Raw genomic sequence first — 23,946 nt, 5'->3', positions numbered from 1 at the left:
TAAAATTAAAAGTTATTAAAATAATGTATTATCAGGGGCCTTCCTGGTGGTGCAAGGGGTTAAGCACTGCACTGTGATGCAATTCACAGCCTCTGCAGCATGAGTTTGATCCCCAGCTGGCCAGGGAGCTACCCACATGGCGCAGCAGACCTCTCCTTTCTCTCCTGCTGCTCCTCTTAGCAGTGTGTTTAATTCAATTATTCTTTTTTTAAAAGATTTATTTGTTTATGCATACAAGAACTGGAGTATAGGCCAGAGGTGTGGGGGGTGAGAGAATTCACCAGAGACAGAGTGGGAAACAGAACAGGCATATTGACTGAAATACACTGCTGAGGGGAGCAGCAGGCGAGTCAGGAGAGGTCTGCTGTGCCACGTGGGTTGCTCCCTGGCAGGCAGGGGGAATCGAACTCGTAATGCAGTGGCTGTGGAGAGCTTCATAGTTTGCGTCTTAACCCCTTGCACCACCAGGGAGGCCCAGCAGTGTGTTTCACTCAATCCTCCTGTTCTGTTCCCCACTCTGTCTCTGATGAATCCTCTCACCCCCTGTACCTCTGGCCTGTAACCCAGTTCTTGTATGCATAAATAAATAAACCTTTAAAAAAAACCATTCTTTTGATTTTCTATTATACACAGGATAGACTGAGCAGTGTACGTAAGTACAGAGTGAGCCTAAGTACAGTATGTCGTTTTTAAATAATTATAAAAAATATGCAACACATGCTCCCTCCAGATGCAATGTACAATCTAGCTGGTGAACTAATAAATAAAAATCATACCCCAAATATCTTTCACTTAAAGGGAAATCACACAACTAGATCTTTGCGAGTTTTCTGCACAATTGACGCTGACTGGTGAGTGAAGCTCTCCCCACCACAAAGTACAAATAACACTGGCAAAAAAGAAATGCTTTGTTGAAAGTTTGCGTCATCTTAGTGAAATGGAATTTCAACACTTCCTCTATACCTGCTTATTAGTGTTCTTTTGCTGTGTAACAAATTAGCACAAACTTAATAGCTTCAAGCAACATATGCTTATTATCTCTGTTTCTACAGGTCAAAGTCCAGGCAATATATTACTGTGTTCTTTGCTCAGAGCCTGGAGAGCTGCATTCAGGGTGTCAGCCAGGGCTAGAGTCTCCAATTCTGGAATCTCTTCCAAGCTCACACGGTTGTTGGTCGAATTCGTTTCCTTGCAACCCTAGAATTTTATTTATTTATTTATTTATTTATTTATTTATTTATTTTATTTGTTTGTTTGTTTTGTTTATATATGCACTGGGTACAGTCAGAAGCACGGGAGGGTGAGAGAATTCACCAGAGCCAGAGCGGGGAGCAGAGCAGGCAGAAGGACTGAAGTACACTGCTGAGGGGAGCAGCGGGTGGCAGGAGAGGTCTGCGCGCCATGTGGGATCCTCCTCTGGTGGCCGGGGAGCAGCCGGGGATCGAACCAGTGCCGCAGAGGCCGCGGGCAGCTTCGCAACCCAGCGCTCAACCGCTGCGCCACCGGGGAGGCCGCAACCCTAGAATTTATAGTAGGTCATTCTTCAAGGTCAGTAGCCATTTTAAACCAGCTTCATTTTTTTTTTAAAGATTTATTTATTTATGCATGCAAGACCTGGGGTACAGGCCAGAGGTGCGGGGCAGGGGAAGAGGATTCACCAAAGTGGGGAAAAGAACAGGCAGACTGACTAAAATACATGGTTGAGGGGAGCAGCGGGAGAGACAGGAGAGTTCTGCTGGGCCATGTGGGTTAACTCCCTGGCCAGGGATCTAACTTGTGCTGCAGTGGCTGCTGATACTTTCATAGTGCTGTGTTTAATAAACCTCTTGTGCCACCAGGGAGGCCCAAACTTGTAAAATTTTTGACACTATATCCTCAAATATTTTTTGTTCTTCTCAAACTACTGGGATACTAATCACAGATAAAATTGGCCAGTTGGGGCCTCCCTGGTGGTCTAGGGGTTAAGTCCTAGGCAAATATCTTAGTTCTATTTAGTGTTCTGATTAAAACCAGGAGAGATGTAGTCAACTGTCTTTAGGGGCCAGGAAGTATTAAAAATATGTAAATATGAATATGTAGACTTGAATATGTAGGCCACTAGGGAATAGTGGGAATCTTGTAAAACCAGAGAATCCTAAAGGTATTCACATTAACTGTATTCCTTTTAATACCTTACAACTAAGGAAACAGTAGTTTGTAACCTCTAAATAATTGAAGAATCAGAGACTTAATATACTATTGGTGTCCATGACACTGGCATTTCATGTGGTTTTGCTGATGACACAGTGTGAAATCATCTCTTATTTATCATTTTATTTTAGTAAATAAGTGTGTAAATGACTAAATCACACACTTCTAATCTGGTATGTCTACTATTTTAAAACTAATTTAAGTTGCCTCCGAAATATTGTTAGGAATGCAAAAAACTTTCCCTCTACTCTTTTCGTTAATTGTTCAAGGGCCTCTAGTTAGACTGACAAATGACAGCTTGGTGAGAGGGGAAAAAATTAATTGCATACATACCCATGGGACTTCACAAAGAAGTGTAAGTCAAGGAGGCACTTGAATTGAGCTTTATATACCATCTCAATAAGGCAAGGGCAGAAAGACACTTTTGGGAGAACAATGACGTCTTAGAAGGAGGATTAAAAGGGCAGTTACAAAAGACAAATTTTTTGAAAGAAAAATAGATCTCTAGGTGATATGAGAGTTCTGTAGCAAAGTCTGTTTGGGTTTGCTGCTGCTGTCTGGACTCTGAGAAGATATTAGAATTGCTTCTAGGGAGGTGATTTATAACAACTGGGCTCTTTAGGGAGGTTCTGCTTTTAGGCAGATAAGGAATTTCAGCAACTCAAATGCCTTCAGCTTAAAATAATTTTTATGCCACAGTGGTTTAATGCTTCAATATGAAGCATTAAGTGGATATATATAGTCAAATATATGATAATAATCATATATGATTAAATATATATAATCATACATATATGATTATTATATATTTGACTATATATATGTATATATAGGGTCATATGTATGTGTGTGTATGTGTGTATGTATATCTATATCTATCTATATATAATTTCACAATGTTTCCATTGTGAAAAATCACTTGGGTCTTCCTAGATTATCTGTATCCTAGATTATCTGTATCAGACTCTTATTCATGTTTTCCCTATATGCAGTGAGTTAGAACCACAAATTAACAACAACTTTGGGGAAAAATACTTTAAAAAATACTTCTGCATTGCCAAATCACAGATTACAGACAGATGAGCTGAAATTAAACAATTATGGTAAATCAATGGTTTATTCTTCTACTCTTTTAAGATCAGAGATTTTAAAATGTTTTTCTGAGCTCAGATGACTTGATTATGAATAGAGATCTTAGTTTCATCTTAATCAGTATTATTATTATTATTATTTTTAAGATTTATTTATTTATTTATTTTATACAAGCACTGGGTACAGTCAGAAGCACAGGAGGGTGAGAGAATTCACCAGAGCCAGAGCGGGGAGCAGAGCAGGCAGAAGGACTGAAGTACACTGCTGAGGGGAGCAGCGGGCGGCAGGGGAGGTCTGAGCGCCATGTGGGACCCTCCTCTGGTAGCCAGGGAGCAGCCGGGGATCGAACCGGTGCTGCAGAAGCTGCTGGCAGCTTCGCAACACAGTGCTCAACCACTGCGCCACCGGGGAGGCCTTAATCAGTATTATTTCCAAAAAACTGAATGTGAGAAGAGTAATCAGGGTTCTAATAGGTTATGTAGTATTCTTCAAGAGAATATGCTTTTACAAAAGGTAAAAATAAAATTTATTCTATGTTTCACTGATGATAAAACAAACCATAGGTATTCTATGGCAAACCACTCATACCTTCTAGTAATATCCTCCTTCTGGTGCTTTTATTTCTCTTCAGCCTTCCTTTGACCAGTTCTTGTCTTAAAAAAAAAAGATTTATTTTTATTTATTTATGCATACAAAAATTGGGGTGTAGCCCAGAGGTGTGGGGTGATGTCGAGAGGATTCACCAGAGACAGAGTGGGGAGAAGAACAGGTGGATCTACTGAGATACACTGATGAGAGCAGCAGCAGGTGAGACAGGAGAGGTCTGCTGCACCATAAGGGTCAGCTGCATGGCTGGGGATTGAATTCATGTTGCAGTGGCTGCTGATAGCTTTATAGTGCTGAGACTTAACCGCTTGCACCACAAGGGAGACCCCCTAAAAAAACCTATTTTGGGACCTCCCCGGTGGCGCAGCGGTTGAGTGCTGGGCTGCAAAGCTGCCCGCAGCCTCTGCAGCGTGGATTGATCCCCAACTGTTGGCGAGGGTCCCCCATGGCACACAGGCCTCTCCTGCTGCGCCCGTTGCTCCCCTCAGCAGTGTATTTCATCAATCTGCCTGTTCTCTTCCCGCTCTGGCTCTGGTGAATTCTCTCACCCTCCTGTGCTTCTGACTGTACCCAGTGCTTGTATAAATAAATAAATAAATCTTTAAAAAAAAAAAAACACCTATTTGGGGAGCGATGTCTGAGATCTGGCACTGCTAACAAGTGATGCTAACAACCTTGTGATGCCGATGCTGTGGCCCATGGGCCCTTTGCTTGTGCACTTGCATGGCAAGGAGTGAGTTCTGTTCTCTGCATGAACACACTCCTTCCTTAACATTTCTGAAAAACACTGAAGAATTAAATTTTTTTTCTGCTTATTATGTCTTTGCCTTTATCCAAGGCCTGATGGGTCACAGGTTGCCAGTATTTATCTAGCGTTTGTGATATCTTTAGTTTCTTTTGGGTGATAAAGTTGTGCTGGGGCATGTATCAGGATGTACCTATAAGATAATCAGAAGATGAAACAACTAAGGGTGGCTCTCTCAAAAAGATAATAATGCTGCCTGAAACAATGGAAACAACATTCCCCAAGACCATTTGTTACACTTTTGCTCTGTCCCAGCACTTGGGGGGTCTCAAAGTTGAAAGTCCATCCCTGCTGATAAAGATCTAAAATCCACCATTACAAGTGCTACAGGAGGGTGTGTGTAAATGACAGGACGAAACAGATGGGGGAATGAACCTGCATATGGGGAGGGTGAAAGGACATAAAGAAGAGGTAAGACTTACATTGGCTTGAATGACAGGCAAGGTTTTACCTGTCAGGAAGGGGAAAAGGCCATCCCATGGAGAGAAAACAACATGTGCAAAGGTGTGAGGCACTTGCCCTTGCAGTGTGGTGCTCACTGGTGAGTGCTACGCTCTCTATTTGACAAGTTCACCACTGAACAAATAAAATTAGAGTTGCTGTGAGAAATCCATTATCCACAGCAACTAATAATTGAAATACGAAGCAGGTTTGTTGTTCAAAAAATGTACTTGAAAAGGCAAGTGGGCATTAAATATTTTACAGTTATTCTTCACACTTTTTAAAGGAAGCTTTTGGGAAAGGAAAGAAGAAAAGGGAAGGATGTGTTTTGCATCATATGTCGCAGAGGTTGCCGTGGGAAACTGACCCTTGATGCAGGGCTCGCTGATGGGACGTTACTAGAGCATGGAAGGAAGCAACTTCTATTGCTTTCAAGCAAGACTAGTTACCCTATGGGACTAGGCATAATTTCTTTTGACTGTGTAGTTTTTTTTGTTTTGTTTTTTTTTTTTTTTGTTTTTTTTTTTATTAATAGAGGCATGTTTTATTTATTTATTTGTTTGTTTGTTTTGTTTATACATGCACTGGGTACAGTCAGAAGCACGGGAGGGTGAGAGAATTCACCAGAGCCAGAGCAGGGAGCAGAGCAGGCAGAAGGACTGAAGTACACTGCTGAGGGGAGCAGCGGGCGGCAGGAGAGGTCTGCGCGCCATGTGGGACCCTCCTCTGGTGGCCGGGGAGCAGCCGGGGATCGAACCGGCGCTGCAGAGGCCGCGGGCAGCTTCGCAACCCAGTGCTCAACCGCTGCGCCACCGGGGAGCCCCTTTTGACTGTGTAGTTTTTAGGATAGCTAAGAGACCAGTGTTTCCTATTGTTATATAGTTTTACACACACACGCACATACAAGCACTGTCTGTTTTGCTTTTTTCCTACCAGCTAAACTAATGGATGGACATTTATTAGGGGAACACTAAAGCAAAACAGTGCAGTGTAAGCTTCAAACATAGATGGCATTAAATTCAATCATTTGTTATATACATGCTTATTTTGCACTATTTTATGCTGAGCACTTTTCTAGGTTTTAAAAGTAAGATGCCAAGACAGGTAGGTACTGTCACCAACCCAAGAAACATAAACTAGTGGAAGCACCACTGAGCAGGGAGTTCTATTTGATAACTGGTTCTCAAAGTGTGATCCATGAAACCTTGGGACCCTAAGGTACATTTAGTGGGTGCATGAGGTCAAAATACTTTTCCCAATAACATGTAGGTGTTATTTGCTTTTTCTCCACTCTGTTGACACTTCCATAGATGATGTAGAAGCAATGATACGTAAAACTGCTCATACTTTGGCATAAATACTATCAGTGGGATCAAATTATTTGCTCTTCTAGTCATTGTATTCTTTTTTTTTTTTTAGTTTTTTTTCTAGTCATTGTATTCTTATTGTCAAACACTTCTAGCAGAAAGAAAGAAAAAAAATCCTTGTTCCTAAAAATAAAATTTTATGCAAGATTCACACAAAATCTTGACCCTTGAGCATAATCTGTTAAGTAGAATGTGTTTCCAATATTCTATGTGACTAGAAAAAAAGCAGCTATAGGTCTTCATTCAGCAAGATAACAGAGTGGGGGGGTGGGTAGCAGTTTTTACCTTCCCACAAAAACAAACAGACAACTACCCATGAATGAAAATAGTCTTGGAAAGGCTAAAGAGTTCAGTTAAGAATTATATAAAAATAAAATATTAAAAAAAAAGAGTTCAGTTAAGAGCTTGCAGAGCAGAGGGCCCCCCTGATGGCACAGGAGTTAAATCTCAGGCTGCAATGGTTAGCTTAAATTGGATCCTTGGCCAGGGAGCTAACCCACATATAGCACAGCAGACCTCTCCTGTCTCTCTCACTGCTGCCCTCAGCAGTGCATATTTTCATTACATCCACCTGTTCTCTCCACTCCATCTCTGGTGAATTTTCTCCCTCCCTGTACCTCAGGCCTACATCCCAGTTCTTGCATGCATGCATAAATAAAAATAAATCTTTTCTTTAAAAAAAGAGCATACAGAAACACAGTGAAGACAAAGTTTTTAAAAATAAAGAATAACTGCACAGAAAGTATTTTGGTGAAATTCATTGACTGAGATGTCTGGAGAAGTCTAGAAACTATAAGATGGTGCCATCAGTATCAGAATCATCGTCAGTCACAAAGTGGGTGCTATATAGGTCCCCAATGAACTACTTTGCAGAGGGCACCAGTACTCTTGCTCACTGAGGCAATGTACAGCCATCATCACTGTGTCCTTTGGATGGAGAAGCTGCTGTGTCCTCTTAGAAGGACCTGTGGTTGTAGTGCCTTCAGACCAGGGCAAGCAGCATCCACTCAGCCCACCCCTGCATAGGCTCTGGACTTTACAGCTGCCACGACTCTGCACATATCTCCCTGTGCTCCAGACCCTGGCTCTGGAGCTGTTCTGCACACAACTGAGTCTCAGCACTAGAACAATTGCCCCTATAGGCTAGAAACCCAGAGAAGCAATCTTTCTCGAAATCTTGGTCTTTAAGGACCATTGCAATCTTCTTCATCACTGACCTCAGCTGATGGAGCTGAAGGAAGATTATGCTGCTGGGTCTTCCCTGGAGCTGCAACTGCCAAACTTGTATAGTGGGTTCATGGATACCCACCCCCGGGTAAATATTTCCCCCAGCAAAACCAGTCAGTAAAGTCAGACTGAGGTAACCCTGAGTGCTATATAAAATGTTGAGACATCAATGCAAGCTAGAAGATCCACAAAATTAAAGAAACCAAAAAATGACTGGAATTGTTAGAGAATGTACCAATGATGAGAATCTCCCATTAAAGGACAAACCAGAAACAGACAGATCTTCACTGGTAAATTCTATTAAACATTTAAAGAAGAATAAACATCAATTTTCTCAAACTCTCTTAAAATATTGAGGGGGGGGGCTCCCTGGTGGCTCAGGGAGTTAAGACACAACCTATGGAGTAATCAGCAGCCACTGCAGCACGAGTTCAATCCCCTGCCAGAGAAAAACCCGCATGGCACAGTAGACTTCTCCTGACTCACCCACTGCTTCCCTCAGCAGTGTATTTCAGTCAATCTGCCTGTTCTGTTCCCCACTCTGTCTCTGGATCCTCCCACCCCCCACACCTCTGGCTTGAACCCCAGTTCTGGTATGTATAAATAAATAAATCTTAAAAAAAAAGAATATTAGAAGAGGCAAGAGCCCTCCCAAATTCATTTTATGAGACCAGTGTTACCCTAATACCACATAAGGACACTACATGAAAACAAAAAACAGGCCAATACTCCGGATAGACAAAGATGCAAAATTCTCAACAAATTACCTGCAAACATTAAACAATATTAAAACGTTAAAAAAAACCCATATCGTCATAATTACGTGGGGCTTATTTCCAGTGTGCAGGAATGATAACACATACACAAAACAACAAGCTTAAAAGATCACATTAGCAGAATGAAGGATAAAAATCATGTGATCACTCAATAAATGCAGAAAATGTATTAGACAAAATTCAGCATCTTTTTTTTTTTTAAATCAGTCAAATTCCTTGTTTATTTGCACCTGGAAGAGGAACTTTAGTAGAGATTGTGGTCTAGGCATTGGCATTATTTTTTTAAAGATTTATTTATTTATACAAGTATTGGGGTATAGTCAGAGGCGCGGGAGGGTGAGAGAATTCACCAACACAGCTGGGAGCAGAACAGGTAGATGAACTAAAGACATTGCTGAGGGAAGCAGCGGGTGAGGCAGGAGAGGTCTGAAGCACTATGTGGGTTTCTCCCTGGCCAGCCGGGAATTGAACCTGCGCTGTAGAGGCTGCAGACAGCTTCACAGCACGGCACGCAACCTACTGCACTACCAAGGAGGCCCAAAATTCAGCATCTCTTTGTGATAAAAACTCTTAGTAAATCAGATATAGAAGAAATGTACCTCAGCATAATTAATTAATTAATTAAGGCAATATTGATAAGCCTGAAGCTAATATCATACTCAATGGCAAATAAGTAAAAATTCTTCCTCTAAGATTAGGAAAAAAACAAGTATGTCCATTCTTAACACTCTTATTCAACATAATACTGGAATTGTTAGCAAGAATCATTAGATTAAAAGATAAATAAAAAGCATCCAAATCAGAAAAAAAGTAAAATAGTTTCTGTCTGCAGATGACACATTATATAGAAATCCTAAAAGGCTCATCAAAAAAACAAAAAAGTTAGAAGTAATAAATATATTCAGTAAAGTAATTTGATAATAATATGTAAAAATCTGTCACATTTCTATATACTTACAGTGATCTAGCTGAAAAGCAACCCCATATCATAGCACCAAAACCAGGAACTTAGGAATAAATTTAATCAAGGAGATAAACAATCTCTACACTAAGAATGATTAGACAGGGCCTCCCCGGTGGCGCAGTGGTTGAGCGCTGGGTTGCGAAGCTGCCCGGAACCTCTGCAGCGCCAGTTTGATCCCCGGCTGCTCCCCGGCCACCAGAGGAGGGTCCCACATGGCGCGCAGACCTCCCCTGCTGCCCGCTGCTCCCCTCAGCAGTGTACTTCGGTCCTTCTGCCTGCCCTGCTCCCTGCTCTGGCTCTGGTGAATTCTCTCACCCTCCCTGGCTTCTGACTACCCAGTGCTTGTATGTATGTATGTATCAATCAATCAATCAATCAATCAATAAATCTTAAAAAAAAAGAATGATTAGATATTGATGATAGAAATTGAAGAAGGTACAAGTTAAGAGGAAAATATCCCATGTTCTCAGCCTAAGGGAAATAATATTGTTAAAATGTTTACACTACCTAAAGCAATCTATAGATTCAGTGTAATCCAGATCAAAATTCCAATGATATTTTCCACAGAATATAAAAATGAAGCCTGAATTTATCTGGAAACACAAAAAACTCTAGTCCAAGCAATTTTGAGAAAAAACAAGAACTGGGGTACAGGCCAGAGTTTTGGGGGGTGAGAAGATTCACCAGAGACAGAGCAGGGAACAGATCAGGCAGATCGACTGAAACACTGCTGAGGGGAGCAGCGGGCAAGTCAGGAGTTGTCTGCTGTGCCATGTGGGTCACCTCCCTGGCTGGGGATCGAACTTGCGCTGTAGTGGCTGTGATGAGCTTCATAGGTTGCATCTTAACCCCTTGTGCCACCAGGGAAGCCCGAAAATAACTATTTCATAGGTATTCCACTGTGTTATAATATATATGACATCATTTTTCCTATTCATCCATTGCTGAGCATTTAGCCTGTTTCTGTATCTTGGCTATTGAAAATAATGCTGCAATGAACATAGGGTGAATATATATTTTCAAAATAGTGCTTTTATATTCTGTGGGTAAGTACTCAGAAGTGGAATAGCTGGGTCATATGGTATTTTCATTCTTAATCATGTTGGTTTAATTTATGAACTATGAGGTTTCTATCCTTAAGAAAAGACATTACTTCTGAGTACAGAGGTTTTACAGAGTTACATTCAAATGCTAAACAGTTTCCCCAGGAAACCTTTCAAATTTGCTTCCTTTATAACATCTAAAATAAATGCAAAGTAAGTGCAAAAATGTATTTGCAAGGCTCTCCGCCAAAAATAAAAGCTAGTCATGCTTCTTAATGTAAGCAGCGCCTCCTAGTGGAGGTGCTTGTGCTGTTAACTTTTTCATATAAATTTTCATTAAGGTAAACTTAACATAAACCACTTTAAAGTGTACAATTTAGTGGTATTCAGTGTACCCAAAATGTTGTGTAACCATCATCTCTCTTTAATTTAGAAACTTTTTAATCACTCCATAAAAACTTCTCATAAGTAATCATTCCTTACTATGCCTTCCCTCCATCCCACGGTAAACTCTAATTCGCTTTGTCTTTATGGATTTGCTTGTTTTGAATGTAAATAAGAAAGCAATCATACAATATGTGATATTTTGTGTCTGGCTTCTTTCACTTAGCAGTGTGTTTCTGAGGTTTATCTAAACTATAATCTCTTTAAGTATTTCATTCCGTATTATTATTGAATAATCATTGCACTCAATTTGTTTATGTATTCATACAATGATGGGAATCTGGGTGATTTCCACCTTTTTGCTGTTATGAGCAATCCTGTTACAAGCTTTTATGTCCATGTCTGCCTGAAAATGTGTTTCTATTCCTCTTGCATAAATATTTAGGCGTGAAATTGCTGAGTCATAGAGTTAATTCTATTTAACTTCGGAGGAATCACCGGAAAAAAAAAAAAATAAAAAGAAGTCTAACTAAGGCACATCAGAAGATAATTTTCTGAAATATTGACATGTTTTGCAAGAGAATGTTTGATAATGTCGGAAAATTATGGCAATAGCTATAAACCCATTCACAGTTCCTTCTAATAATGCCAATCTTTTAGAGAAAGCCTTTCTAGAATTGAGTTTGGGATGATAATTCCTCCTAAATACTAAAGACTGACTCCATTAAGACACTATAATATCTATTGCAAAGATGTGTGATGTGTTTATGTATATGAAGATAATAACTGAGTTGTTTCCCTGTAGCATTTTATTTTCTAAGTAAAGTTACTATCTTTTTCTTGAATCCTTTCCATCACTAAGGCCATGAGGTTTTTTGTTTCAAACCAGAATTCAGATGTCAACTACAACAGCAGTAGAAAAAGATTACTCATCATCAAATTTGATATAAATCTATAGTAATGTTGGGGTTTTGTATATTAAGACTAAACATTACAGACCTGAACAAAGCATAGGTTCCAGAAAAGGAACAATAATACAATATATAAGGGAAGTACTTGCCTCACAGGAAAAGGTAAACATGTCCTGTTGTTGGTCAGTGGATGAAGGGAGAGAAAAATTTAAGAGAGTGGGGTCAGATGTGAGTGAGCAGGTTCTCTCTCCTACCTCACTGCGGAGCCACACTGTTCACTTGAACATCGCCTCTGCACGCAAATAATTCCTGTTCTGGCAAAGCAAATAAATGTTGTTAGATAGGGATTATGGATCTCTGCAAGTCATATCATTTGATACCGCTTTTTTGACTTCTTTCAGATTTTATCACTAAGTTTGATGAAATCTTTGATAAGTGTCCGTTTATTACTTGTATGAGAGTCATCGTTTTAGGTTTTTGTTTTTGTTTTTGGAGCTATTTTACAGACCACAATGAATGCAACCCCCAAAATGCTAAACGAGAAGAAAATCCTAGGATTTTATAGCTAGGGAAAATGTCCTTAAAAAGGAAAATGAGGGCCTCCCCGGTGGCGCAGCGGTTGAGCACTGGGTTGCGAAGCTGCCCGCAGCCTCTGCAGGGCCGGTTCGATCCCCGGCTGCTTCCCGGCCACCGGAGGAGGGTCCCACATGGCGCGCAGACCTCTCCTGCTGCCCGCTGCTCCCCTCAGCAGTGTACTTCGGTCTTTCTGCCTGTTCTGCTCCCTGCTCTGGCTCTGGTGAATTCTCTCACCCTCCCGCGCTTCTGACTGTACCCAGTGCTTGTATAAATAAATGAATCTTAAAAAAAAAAAAAAAAAAACTTAAAAAAAAAAGGAAAATGAAAAAGAGACACTTTCAGACAGATTAAACTTGAGTACTCAATAAAAACAGACTGACAGTAAATTAAACAATAATGGGAGTTTTTTTCAGGCAAAGGAGAATGAACCATAAGTAAGTAAGAAAATGTAGGAAGGAATATAAAGTATAAATATTTGGGGGAGGTCAAAATACACATTGACTGCGACAATGTTTTCCAGCATTTAAAATATGTGTAGAACAAAAAGAGCAATAATAGCACAAAAGATGAGAGGGGAGAAACGAGTATTCTCATATCCTAGCAATGCGTAGAAGTTGGTGAAGAACTGATTTATTTTAGAATTTAATAAGTCACATAAGTATGTGGAAATTACTGGAGTGATTATAAACACTATGACAGCAAAATGTATAAAATGAAATAATATAAATAATAAATACAAATAATTTATAAATTTAAATCCAAAAGTGTGTGTGTGTGTGTGTGTGTGTAAAAGATGGTCACACATGCTGTCAGACTGGACACACAACAAAATTCATCTATATTCAATATTGGATACAAGGTTCAGAAACATTAAAAGGAAAACATTAAAACAGATATATACCATGCAATCATCGTCCAAGTGGAAACTATTGTTAAGTACGATATAGTATCAGAAAAAGTGAACTTAACGCAATCATTTTTAGAAATTAAAGATTCTTTTATAATAACTACATTTTATGATGATAAATGTTAGGCAACTATTATATGGCAAATAAATACAAAAATATGTAGTAAAGTTAATAGGACTAAAGGGAGATAATCCAAACTTACCCCTTTTGGTAAATGATAGAAAAACAAATAAGATATCAATGAAGGTGCATTTTGAATAAAAGGATTAATAAACTTGATATATGAACACACATAAAACATTGCGTCTAGTAGTTAATGGTATATTTTATTTCCAATTACAATGAAAGTTATGTTACATTTGAAAGATGCTGAGCTACAAAGCATTTCTTCAAAACTGGTAAGCGATTAAAATTGTCCAGGGTTTATTATCTGAATAGAGGGAAATTCAATTAGAAATCAAAACAGAGATATCTAGAAAAATCCCTCAAATATTTGGAAATTAAGCAGTGCTCTTTTAAACTTCCAATAAGATAAAAAAATATAGTAGCAATTAAAAATATTTTAACTGAATTTTAGCAAAGCAAAATAAAACAAAATTTATGGGATAGCTAAAAAAAGAACAAAGGCTGAAAATCAATTGCAAGAAATTAGAAAATAGAAAATTAAATCCAAAAATATAAAGAAACGATAAATATAAAAGTAAAGATAATACCAATGAAATTGCAAAGAACATATAGCAGGATTAAAAAGTTGAAAGTTGCTTCTTTGAAAGGCTGAATAAATTAAAGAAAGAAATCACAAAACATCACCATCAGAAATCAAAAAGAGGTCATTACCAGAGATACTACAGTTTTAAGAGATAATAGAAATAAATAGCTTTATGTGACTAAATTGATACTCTCTTTGAAATAGACAAATTCTTAGGAAAAAACTGTTATGAAAACTGAAACAAGAGGAAATAACAAATCTGTTGAAGAAAATACATAATTAAAAATGTGCTCAAAAAAACTGAGGCCCAGAAGGCTTCACTAGCTATATTCAAATAATTAAAGAAAAGTTGATAATGATCTTACTCAACCTCTCCTAAAGAACAACAACAACAAAAGAAAATCTTTCCCAAAATTTTAATAGGTCAACATAAACTTATGATCATAACCTAACAATCACATAAAAGAAAGAAAAAGTAGAAGAAATTTTACAAACTCTTCAACAAATATGGATGAAGATATGAAACAATGTAAGGCATTATATGAAACTGACTATGCAAATGATCAAATTGAATTCATTTTCAGGAAATTATTAGGAATTAATATTCTAAAATAAATATTATTTACCACAATATCAAAATTAAAAATAATATGATTGTCTAAATAAGTAGCAATACAAAGTTTAATAAAATTAAGGATGCATTTATTTTTTTTAAATGCTGAGAAAATTAGGAACTGAAGGGATTCTCTCTAAAGTGATAATAATGGGAAACTATTAAAACAGCATATTTAATAGTGAATTATTACAATCTTCAATTCATATCAGAAAGCAAACAAGGCTAAATTTTATGAGGCCTCTTTAGCATTAATTGGTTCAGGCAGTCCAGTGAAGAAAGAAACTGAAAATGATGGCTGCAATGATTCAAAAGAGCACCTATCAAATATAAAACTGAAAAACTGTAGAGAAAATCAATAAACCAAGTGTTGATTTTTGAACACATTAATAAAATTAAACCCCTAGATAAATAATCAAGAAAAGAAAAAAATCCCTTTTTTTTTTAAAAAGATTTATTTATTTATTCATGCATACAAGAACAGGGGGACAGGCCAGAGGTGCGGAGGGTGAGAGGATTCACCAGAGGCAGAGTGGGGAACAGAACAGGCAGACTGACTGAAATACACTGCTGAGGGGAGCAGCAGGCAAGTCAGGAGAGGTCTGCTGCACCATGTGGGTAGCTTCTGGCCGGGGATCAAACTTGTGCCGCAGTGGCTGTGGATAGCTTCATAGGTTGTTTTAACCCCTTGTGCCACCAGGAATCCCTGAAAAAATCCCAATTTTTTAAAAAAGAATTATTCCTTTATTGCAAGATATTTATTTTATTTTAATTCATTTTTGTGTAGAAGAACTGGTGTGCAGGCCAGAGGTGGGGGTGTGTGTGAGAGGATTCACCAGAGATAGAGTGGGGAGCAGAACAGGTGGATCTACTGAACTACACTGGTGAGGGGAACAGTGGGTGAGACAGGAGAGGTCTGCTATGCCATATGGGTTAGCTCCCTGTCTGGGTATGGAACTCATGCAGCAGTGACTGCTGATAGCTTGATAGCATTGAGACTTTAACCCCTGTGCCACCAGGGAGGTTCTCCCCAAAGGAAAAGTCTTAGTAGCCCTATACATATTAAAGAAATTAACATCTGTTAATAAAAACTGTCCAATCAAGAAGGCTCAATTTCCAGGTGCTGTTACAATTGAATTCTATCAATATCTAAGTCAAATAATTCCAGTCTTACAAAATTATTTTTAGGAATGTGTATTTCTTACTTTTTTTTTTAAAAAAGATTTATTTATTTATGAATACAAGAGCTGGGGCACAGGCCAGAGATGCGGGGTTGGGGCGGTGGGGAGTGAGAGGATTCACCAGAGACAGAGCGGAGAACAGAACAGGCAGATTGACTGAAATACACTGCTGAGGGGAGCAGCAGTTGAGACAGGAAAGGTCTGCCTCGCCATGTGGGTTGTTCCCTGGCCGGTCTGGATCGAACTCATGTTTTAGATGCTGTGGATTGCTTCATAGTGTGGTGCTTAACCCCTTGCGCCACCAGGGAGCCCTTCTTACTTTTTTAAAAATCAACCATTATTATCTTGGTACCCAGACCAGAAAATTAACTGGGAATAATAGCACTAAAATGGCAAAGAGATATTAAGTGACATGGAAGAAAGGTTTAGAAATTCCAACATATTACCTTCAGAGGGTAATATAGAAAAGATAGAAAAATATGAGGTGAGAAAATATTTATAATGCTAAAGCTGAAATTTTCCCAGTTTGAATTAAAGATATTGCTAAAGATGTGAATTTTCAAATTTCATTAGCATAAATTCTGAGTCAGATTAATAAAAGGGATTTTGTAATTAGACTAAAAAATTTTGAAAACACCAAGATACTTATAATCTAAGCTACTGTATTAAAATTATGGCTAAAATAATTTTCAGGAAAACTAAAGCAGTTTGCTACCCACAAATCTTACTAATAGAATCCTTCAGATACATATATATTTCATGAAGGAAATAGAACATAAAATGAAATAAGCAGAAGAAAATTTGGGAAAGAAATTAATTACATGTGAGTAACTCTAAATAAGCACTGCCTATACATATCCACAATAATACTGTTTAATTTGTTGGGTATCACCAATGTAGAATTAAAATAGTAGACAAAAATAATAGAAGTTGTGGAAAAGCTATGCAGTGTTGGGAATTTCGTTGTTCTATGAATGGGTACAACTAGTGATTATATTTTAATAATTAACTATGCAAGTTAAAATATAATTTTAATCACTTATAAAAAGAAACAAGAGTAAAGGAAGGAAGATGTGGTTTACCTTCCCAAACAAGAAATGGGGGAAACGAAGCAAAGAAAATTAATGCACAAAGGGGACAAGAATGGAAGGGAGAAACAAAGAAAAAATTTGAAAATTAAAAAGGATAAAATGAGGTGAAAAAAATCAAATGTATTCGTGGATAACAAATATAAGCGTACTAAGATAGGCTATTAACAGAATGTCAGATTGGATTTAAAAAAATATTTAGATAAATTCATTAAAAAGTATTTATGCTAGGGTATGAGAATGCAGCCCTTTAAAATTAAATGGAAAAATGAGATTTGTAAAAGAGTAGCAAAAAGGGGGCACTGCAGCATTATTAATATTTAATAGATATAGAGATTTGATTTTATTAAATGGGCAATTTTACTACTCAAGACTCATCAATCACTCCTTATTGCCAATGTAATAAATTCCCAACTTTTTAGCATGACTCCCAAATTTCTGTGCCCTGGCAATAAACTTTCTTTGATCTCTCAGTTTCTATTACAAAGATAACATGTACTAGACACTGAAATGTTTATTTAGTTCAGATGAAAGGGGGAAACCCCACTATTTTTAAATTGTTGTATTATTTATTTGCATAATGTCCTTTTCACCTTCTTCCTATGCATTTTTTCTTTAAAAAAATGAGAGGAGAAAGATGTTTGTGTTGCTGACACTTAAGCAAAATGTCTTTATCTCCCACCTCTTTCCTCTTCCCCCACCATTGCTGTAGATATTAACAGCAAGACTTTTTTTTCAGAAGCTATTAATAATGGGAGGTAGACCCATTGCTCACATTCTTGTCATTCCTCTACTTTGACTAGTCTTTTTTTTACCTTCTCCCCTCTCTTTTCCTTTTTTCTTCCTTTCTTCTCATCACCATTATCTTTGGCTTCTTCCTTGTCCTTGTAAATTCATCTATATTATACAGAACTAAGAAAAAACAAGTGATTGTGAGAGGTCACAAACAAGGGAGAAGTAGAGATGGGCGTCTTTCCTGTTTGGATTTGTGACTTGATAATGACAAATTGAATGTGTCTATGGTGACCAATGCCAGGTGCCTTCCACTGGCTCAGATTAATGGTTCTTACACAACAGAGTATGTAGGAGTCACGGGAGGGGCCATTTTATAAATTCATCCTGCTTTCTAAACCCCTTCTCCTGGTCTCCAATAATCAACTAGTATACAGTAGAGTTGATTTGAGTGACATGGGGTGTGTGTGTGTGTGTGTGTGTGTGTGTGTGAGAGAGAGAGAGAGAGAGAGAGAGAGAGGAGAGAGAGAGAGAGAGAGGGAGATAGAGAAAGAGAATCTACTCTGACAGAATTTTCCTTTCCACCAATGACATTGCTAGAGAACTTCTGATAAAAATGGATTAATACCACACTACAAGATAAAAATCCCTCACTCTACAAGTTAAACTTTTGTACACGATGAGTTATATAATGAAGATCTGAAGGAGACGTGCATTTTCTGTAAAATAATTTTTTCCTACTGGGTAAGAAGACTCTCTGCTCATTGACTCTCTACTTTCATTATGAATCAGCATCAAAGGGGAGCCTTGAAAAAATTGGATGCTGAAGTCTCACCCTTGAAGATGAGTTGAATCCATTTGATCTTTGTCCATGCAATTGACATTTTTAATGCTTCTCAGGTACTTCTAATATGTAATCAGAATTGATGTCCATTTTCCAAACATGTTGCAATTAAATGGAAAACCAAATGTGTGTTCTTTGGGAATCATGTTTACATATCATGAAGAGTTAACATGTAAGCTCACTTAGATTTTTGCCAAGGGAATTGTAGAAATGAATTAGGCACACTATATGCACTTTTTATAGTGACAAATTACTGGGGGTCTAAGTGAAAATTCTTTGTCTACAGACTGTGATAAATAAGATATAATTGGTAAACAGAAGAACAAAAAGAAGGGGAATATCCTGAATGAAAAATACCCAAGGAAGAGTTGCAAAAGTATATAAAAAGTAGATCAAGAATACACAGGGATAATAAAAATGGGAAAGAGAAAGGCAAAACACAGGTAGAACGGCAGGAGAAAGGATGCACAACTTAAAAATGTTAGTCAATTTTTTATTAATTTTCATAACTTTCCACTACTCTACCCATTACTATATCTAGGTTTTTGGCCAATATTAAAACTAGATATTCATACACTCTTCTTAATTAATTTCCATTCTGTGAAAAAATTTAAAGATGAATTATTATCTTTAATGTGTATTCTTTACATTTTTGTGATAGATCATTTTACATGATAGAAATGTATCTTTAAATGGCATTTCAAAGATAGAAACAAAGACAGAACAATTAAGTACAAAAACAAAAGCAAATCCTTTATTCTTTTGGCTTGAATGTAATGTGATTTACCGTTCTTTATGGTAATAGCATTTTCCTGCATGCATTTCACCAACACACTACAAGTCAATAGCTTTAGTATAAAGAATCTACATTTAATGTTGCTTGTGAAAGAAACAAAATGTTTTGCTGTGACTGGTAATATAATTTCACTACCTAGTTTTGTGGAAAAAAAGAAAGCTTCAATTCCATATCATATCTGATACAGTTCTAATGTCATATGGGTCAGTAAGAATAAGCTCTATCTGAGTAAACAAACACTGGAAACAACTGATGATTTACTAAATAAAAAGACTAGGCGGAAACATCTGATTCAAGCAATGCCAAGAATATCAAGTGATCTTTCCTAAAGTCTCTTTTCATGATAAGGCATTACTATTTGAAAGCAAATAAACGTTAGACTCAATCTGAGATTTGTTTCACATTGAAATGTGTGCAAAGTTACAGTACTAATAAAAAAGCAGAAACCTACACTGCAGCTTATTAGTCTTTGTTTCTTATTTTGTGAAGTGCTTTAATTTAAAAGTGCTAGGAACAGAAACTAACAATAGTGACTGTGACATCAACCTGAAGATACTTTTAATTTCTCATTTTATGTACAAAAGGCTGAAAAATAAAATAAAATGAACTTTTTACAGTATTTATATATTTTTTTAGAAAACTCTAACCATATATTTTCAACAGATTTAAGCAGCTTGCAACATGTTTGTACAGTCGGGCTTTTTACCATAGAGGGTCAATTAAGATTGGAAGAATAAAAAGCAAGAAGCTCCTCATTGTTTGCTGCCACCTATTGCTTAATGACATGAAGAATGAGGTCTTGGTAGAACAATTTGCTTCACTTTACCACTGACATATGGCTTCCCATATTAGACTTCTGAACAGTGGAAGGAATAAGATACAGCAGCATAGGCAAGATAAACATGCAGCAGTGACAGCTTCAAACTATAATGGAACCAATTACATCATATTACCTGTTGAAAGCTTGCAAACTATACTTACTGTGGTACATATTTGATGCAATAAATACTGTGCTTAAGTCATCATTTTTGTTTGCTCAAACATGCACCACTGGGTAAAATTACTATTTACACAGCAGACTTTTATTTTTTAAATTGACAAATAGTATGTCAACCTTACCAAGAGCAGAAGATGGCTAAACAATACTGCAGGAAAAAGCAGAATCAACTTTATAAAGTGGTGGTTGGGGATGTTTTTTGGTCAATTCAGGTTCTAAGAAAGGAGTGATAGGATATTTTTATTTTATGCCAAAGGACACTTATCAAAAATGTTGTAATCATGCTGCTGGAACTTCAAATGACTAGGTGATGGTGTGTGTGTATGTATATATGTATATACACGCACATATACATATATACATATATACATGTACACATAATGGAGCATGTAAAAATAAAACAACTCTTTAATGCTTGCGAATTCAATGGAACATTTACAGGCACATTAAAGATTTCTGAATGAGACACCTTAAAAACACGAATAGCTATTTAAGCACCTCAAAAATCTAAAAACATCCTGAAACAAGAAGTAAACTCTTCCTTTTTGTGATATGATTTTTTTCCATGTGTGAATGAGAATGCAGCATGCCTTCATTTAAAATATATCTGGTTATACAATAGAGAAACATAGAATTCCCTACCTTTAATCCCGCTCCCCAAACATAAACCCATTTACAAAAATAGTCACATATAAGAGTAAACAACCTGTGAATAAAAAAAAAGTGATAAATTCACAGCATACGTTTTGTAAAAATATGGCAGGTGTGGCAGTTAAAACATAAACAGTGGTGACAAATACTATTATCAAGTGTCACGTGTTGACTTTACATAAAAATTGAACTTCCCTCCCCCCTTTGAATTGGTTCCTATAGTCTGAGTAGCCATTCCGCCTCTGCTCTTCAGCAGTGTCAGCTGGTTGTGAAAACAGAAACCTCCTGTCGACGCTGTTTCTCTGGTTTATTGAGTCCCAGTTTGCTGACCAGAGGTCCCTGTCTTGTTATAGGCACTGACCTTAAGTATACATTTGTAAAAACAGTCAGTTTGGCATAGTCCTCCTGTGAGAGTCCTGTTGACACAAATACCTCACCATCACAGGCTGTAAACAATTGATCACAAAGTGGAATATTCTTCCTTCTTTACTTCTTACTTTCCCTGATATCTTTTCCTTTGTCTTCCTTTTCTGACTTGTCTTTCTCAAATTTTTCTTTTTCCGGTTTGGTTACACTATCATAGGATGGTGGAGAAGTGGTGGAAGGTGTCACATCGGTTTTCTCTGGAGTTGAATTCTCATTTAGTTTATCCATGAGGATATCTTCTTTGATAGGTGTTCCTTCACCTTCTTTGCCTTTGTCTTTCTTATATATGCTTGAAACTTTTTTAACCTTTTGCTTCAAGAGGTAGCGTCTGTAAGCCCTCTGGATAACAATAGCAGACACCTCCTCTTGTTTGCGTTTCAAAGTGGTGGTAATGGGCTCATAGGAGACTTTGGAGGGGTTCGAGGCCATAAACCGCTCTTCCATCTGTATTCGGAGGGCATCCATCTCTCCACTCTCACCCAACACACGCTTTGTAAAGGCAAATAAGATATCCAGACAATGGATCCGGTCCCCGCTGACCATGGGCAGATCCATGGCAATGAGCTGGACTTTGTTTGGTTTTGCTATGAGAAGAGGAGGATCCAGGGCAGCTGCAAAATCAGAGAGCTTGGAGAACTCTATAAACTGGGTGGCATCTGGGTCAAACTTCTCCCAAACCTCATAGAACATCTCAAAGTCATCCTCACTCAGGGGCTCTGCGCTTTCTTCAGTGGCAACACTGAAGTTCTCCAGGATGACAGCAATGTACATGTTCACCACAACCAAAAATGATATGATGATGTAACTAACAAAAAAGAAAATCCCAACAGATGGGTTCCCGCAGTCTCCCTTAACTGAGCTTCCAGGGTGATCTTTTTCAGGGTCACAGTCGGGAGGGCCACTGTTGAGAATCGGTGCTAGCAATCCATCCCAGCCAGCAGAGGTGGTGATCTGGAACAGGCAGATCATGCTGTTGCCAAAGGTTTCAAAGTTGAACATGTCATCAATTCCCACTTCCCTCTTCACATAGGCAAAGTTGGACATTCCAAAGATGGCGTAGATGAACATGACCAGGAAGAGCAGGAGACCGATGTTAAACAACGCAGGAAGGGACATCATCAGAGCAAAGAGCAGAGTGCGAATCCCCTTGGCCCCTTTGATGAGACGCAAGATTCTGCCAATCCTGGCCAGGCGGATCACTCGGAACAGGGTGGGGGATACAAAATACTTTTCTATCAGCTCAGCTAGAAACATGCCTATGGAAAACCAAGACACAATAACAAAAACAGTGATATATTTAATAGCATCAATGGAAAATTTCCATTACTATGATAATCACTAATTTCACACAATGTGGCTATGAAAATCAGGTATATTAGTTCAGCAAAATGAAAATATTATTATAACATTAACAACTTTATAATAACAAAAGATATTAATGGTCATTTTTCCTAATTCAAGAAAAGGTCTAAAGATGTCATAATCTATAGGGAAGCTAAGCACAGAAATGGATTCATATATTTAAAATACTAGTGCCAGTATTTGCAGAAGAACCAAGGGGTAAAGCATGTGACTTTGGGTTAGGAAATATGAGAATTCTTATCCTTCTTGAGAGGACTATGATACATTTTATTTGGGAGATGGCCCAATGATGCAGAAGAGAGAATCCAAGTTTTGAGATGGACATACTAAAGAGGGAATCCTGGTTCTTGATTTTATGCATGACTAATGGTGATCATACCTACTTTTCTGGTTGTTGTTAAGTTTAATATTTATTGAATAATTTTTCTATATGCTAAGTATATGTACTTACATAATCAAATTTAATCCCCTTGACAACAATTTACATAAACATTTCTTGGAAAACCAGGAATTGGAGAGGTAGCTTGCTATAGGTCACAGAGCTGGTAAGTAGCAGAAATACGGGATTCCCAGGTGAGGTCTGTATTACCCTCTAGTCTCATTCCTTGACCACTATATTACATGCTCATTCTACTCTCTTTAGGATCAAATGGAATAGCACATTGTATTAAAGTTCTCTTTTACCTAACAAGGTGTATGAATGGTGGAATACATTTTTCTCTTTCTACATGTTCACATTCCTCATATAGGCAGAATCTTGTCTTGAATCACTTTATTTTCAGCACCACATTTAATATCTTATGCATACACACTTATGCATACACACTTAATATGCATTGATGATAATGAATCTGTTTTGGATTTTTGAACAAAACATCTATTCTGAAAAAGAGTATCACAAACCATGGAAAACTACGGAAACCCAAAGATAACATGAAAATTAGTTTGTGGATTTACAGATACACACACACACTATTTCGATTATTAAGGAGATCTTATTTATGGACTATTGGACTACTGTTAATGATATATATGTGCATGTGTGTGTGAACTGTTCTTTTAAAGCAATACTTGCCTATAATATAGGAATAAACAGAGGACAAAAAACATGCAAAATATAGATTCTGTTTTTTGATGAGATGATAAAGGAAAATGGAAAAATCAGTAATCCCTTTTTTGTGTACATATCATTTCACATACAACATGCAGAGAAATCACAAGCTAAAGAGTAGACTATTAGACTTTTCTCTGAATATT

General features: G+C 37.5%; 1 protein-coding gene across 2 annotated transcripts in view; it reads right to left on the bottom strand.

Annotated features, from left to right (window-relative positions):
* Positions 1-19,184: 19,184 nt before the first annotated feature.
* LOC119255883 (sodium channel protein type 2 subunit alpha) overlaps positions 19,185-23,946 on the bottom strand; it is a 73,087-nt gene continuing 68,325 nt past the window's right edge. For both annotated transcript variants that reach the window (XM_037523445.2, XM_054699809.1), the window contains one exon: positions 19,185-22,583. In XM_037523445.2, the coding sequence (XP_037379342.1) occupies positions 21,388-22,583 (1,196 nt within the window). In that variant the 3' untranslated portion in view covers positions 19,185-21,387. The remainder of the gene's footprint in view (positions 22,584-23,946) is intronic.

This window comes from Talpa occidentalis, unplaced genomic scaffold (assembly GCF_014898055.3).
Source record: "Talpa occidentalis isolate TD23 unplaced genomic scaffold, MPIMG_talOcc4v2.1 talOcc4.3, whole genome shotgun sequence".
Classification (NCBI taxonomy): Eukaryota; Metazoa; Chordata; class Mammalia; order Eulipotyphla; family Talpidae; genus Talpa; species Talpa occidentalis.
This window is presented reverse-complemented; position numbering and strand designations above follow the sequence as displayed.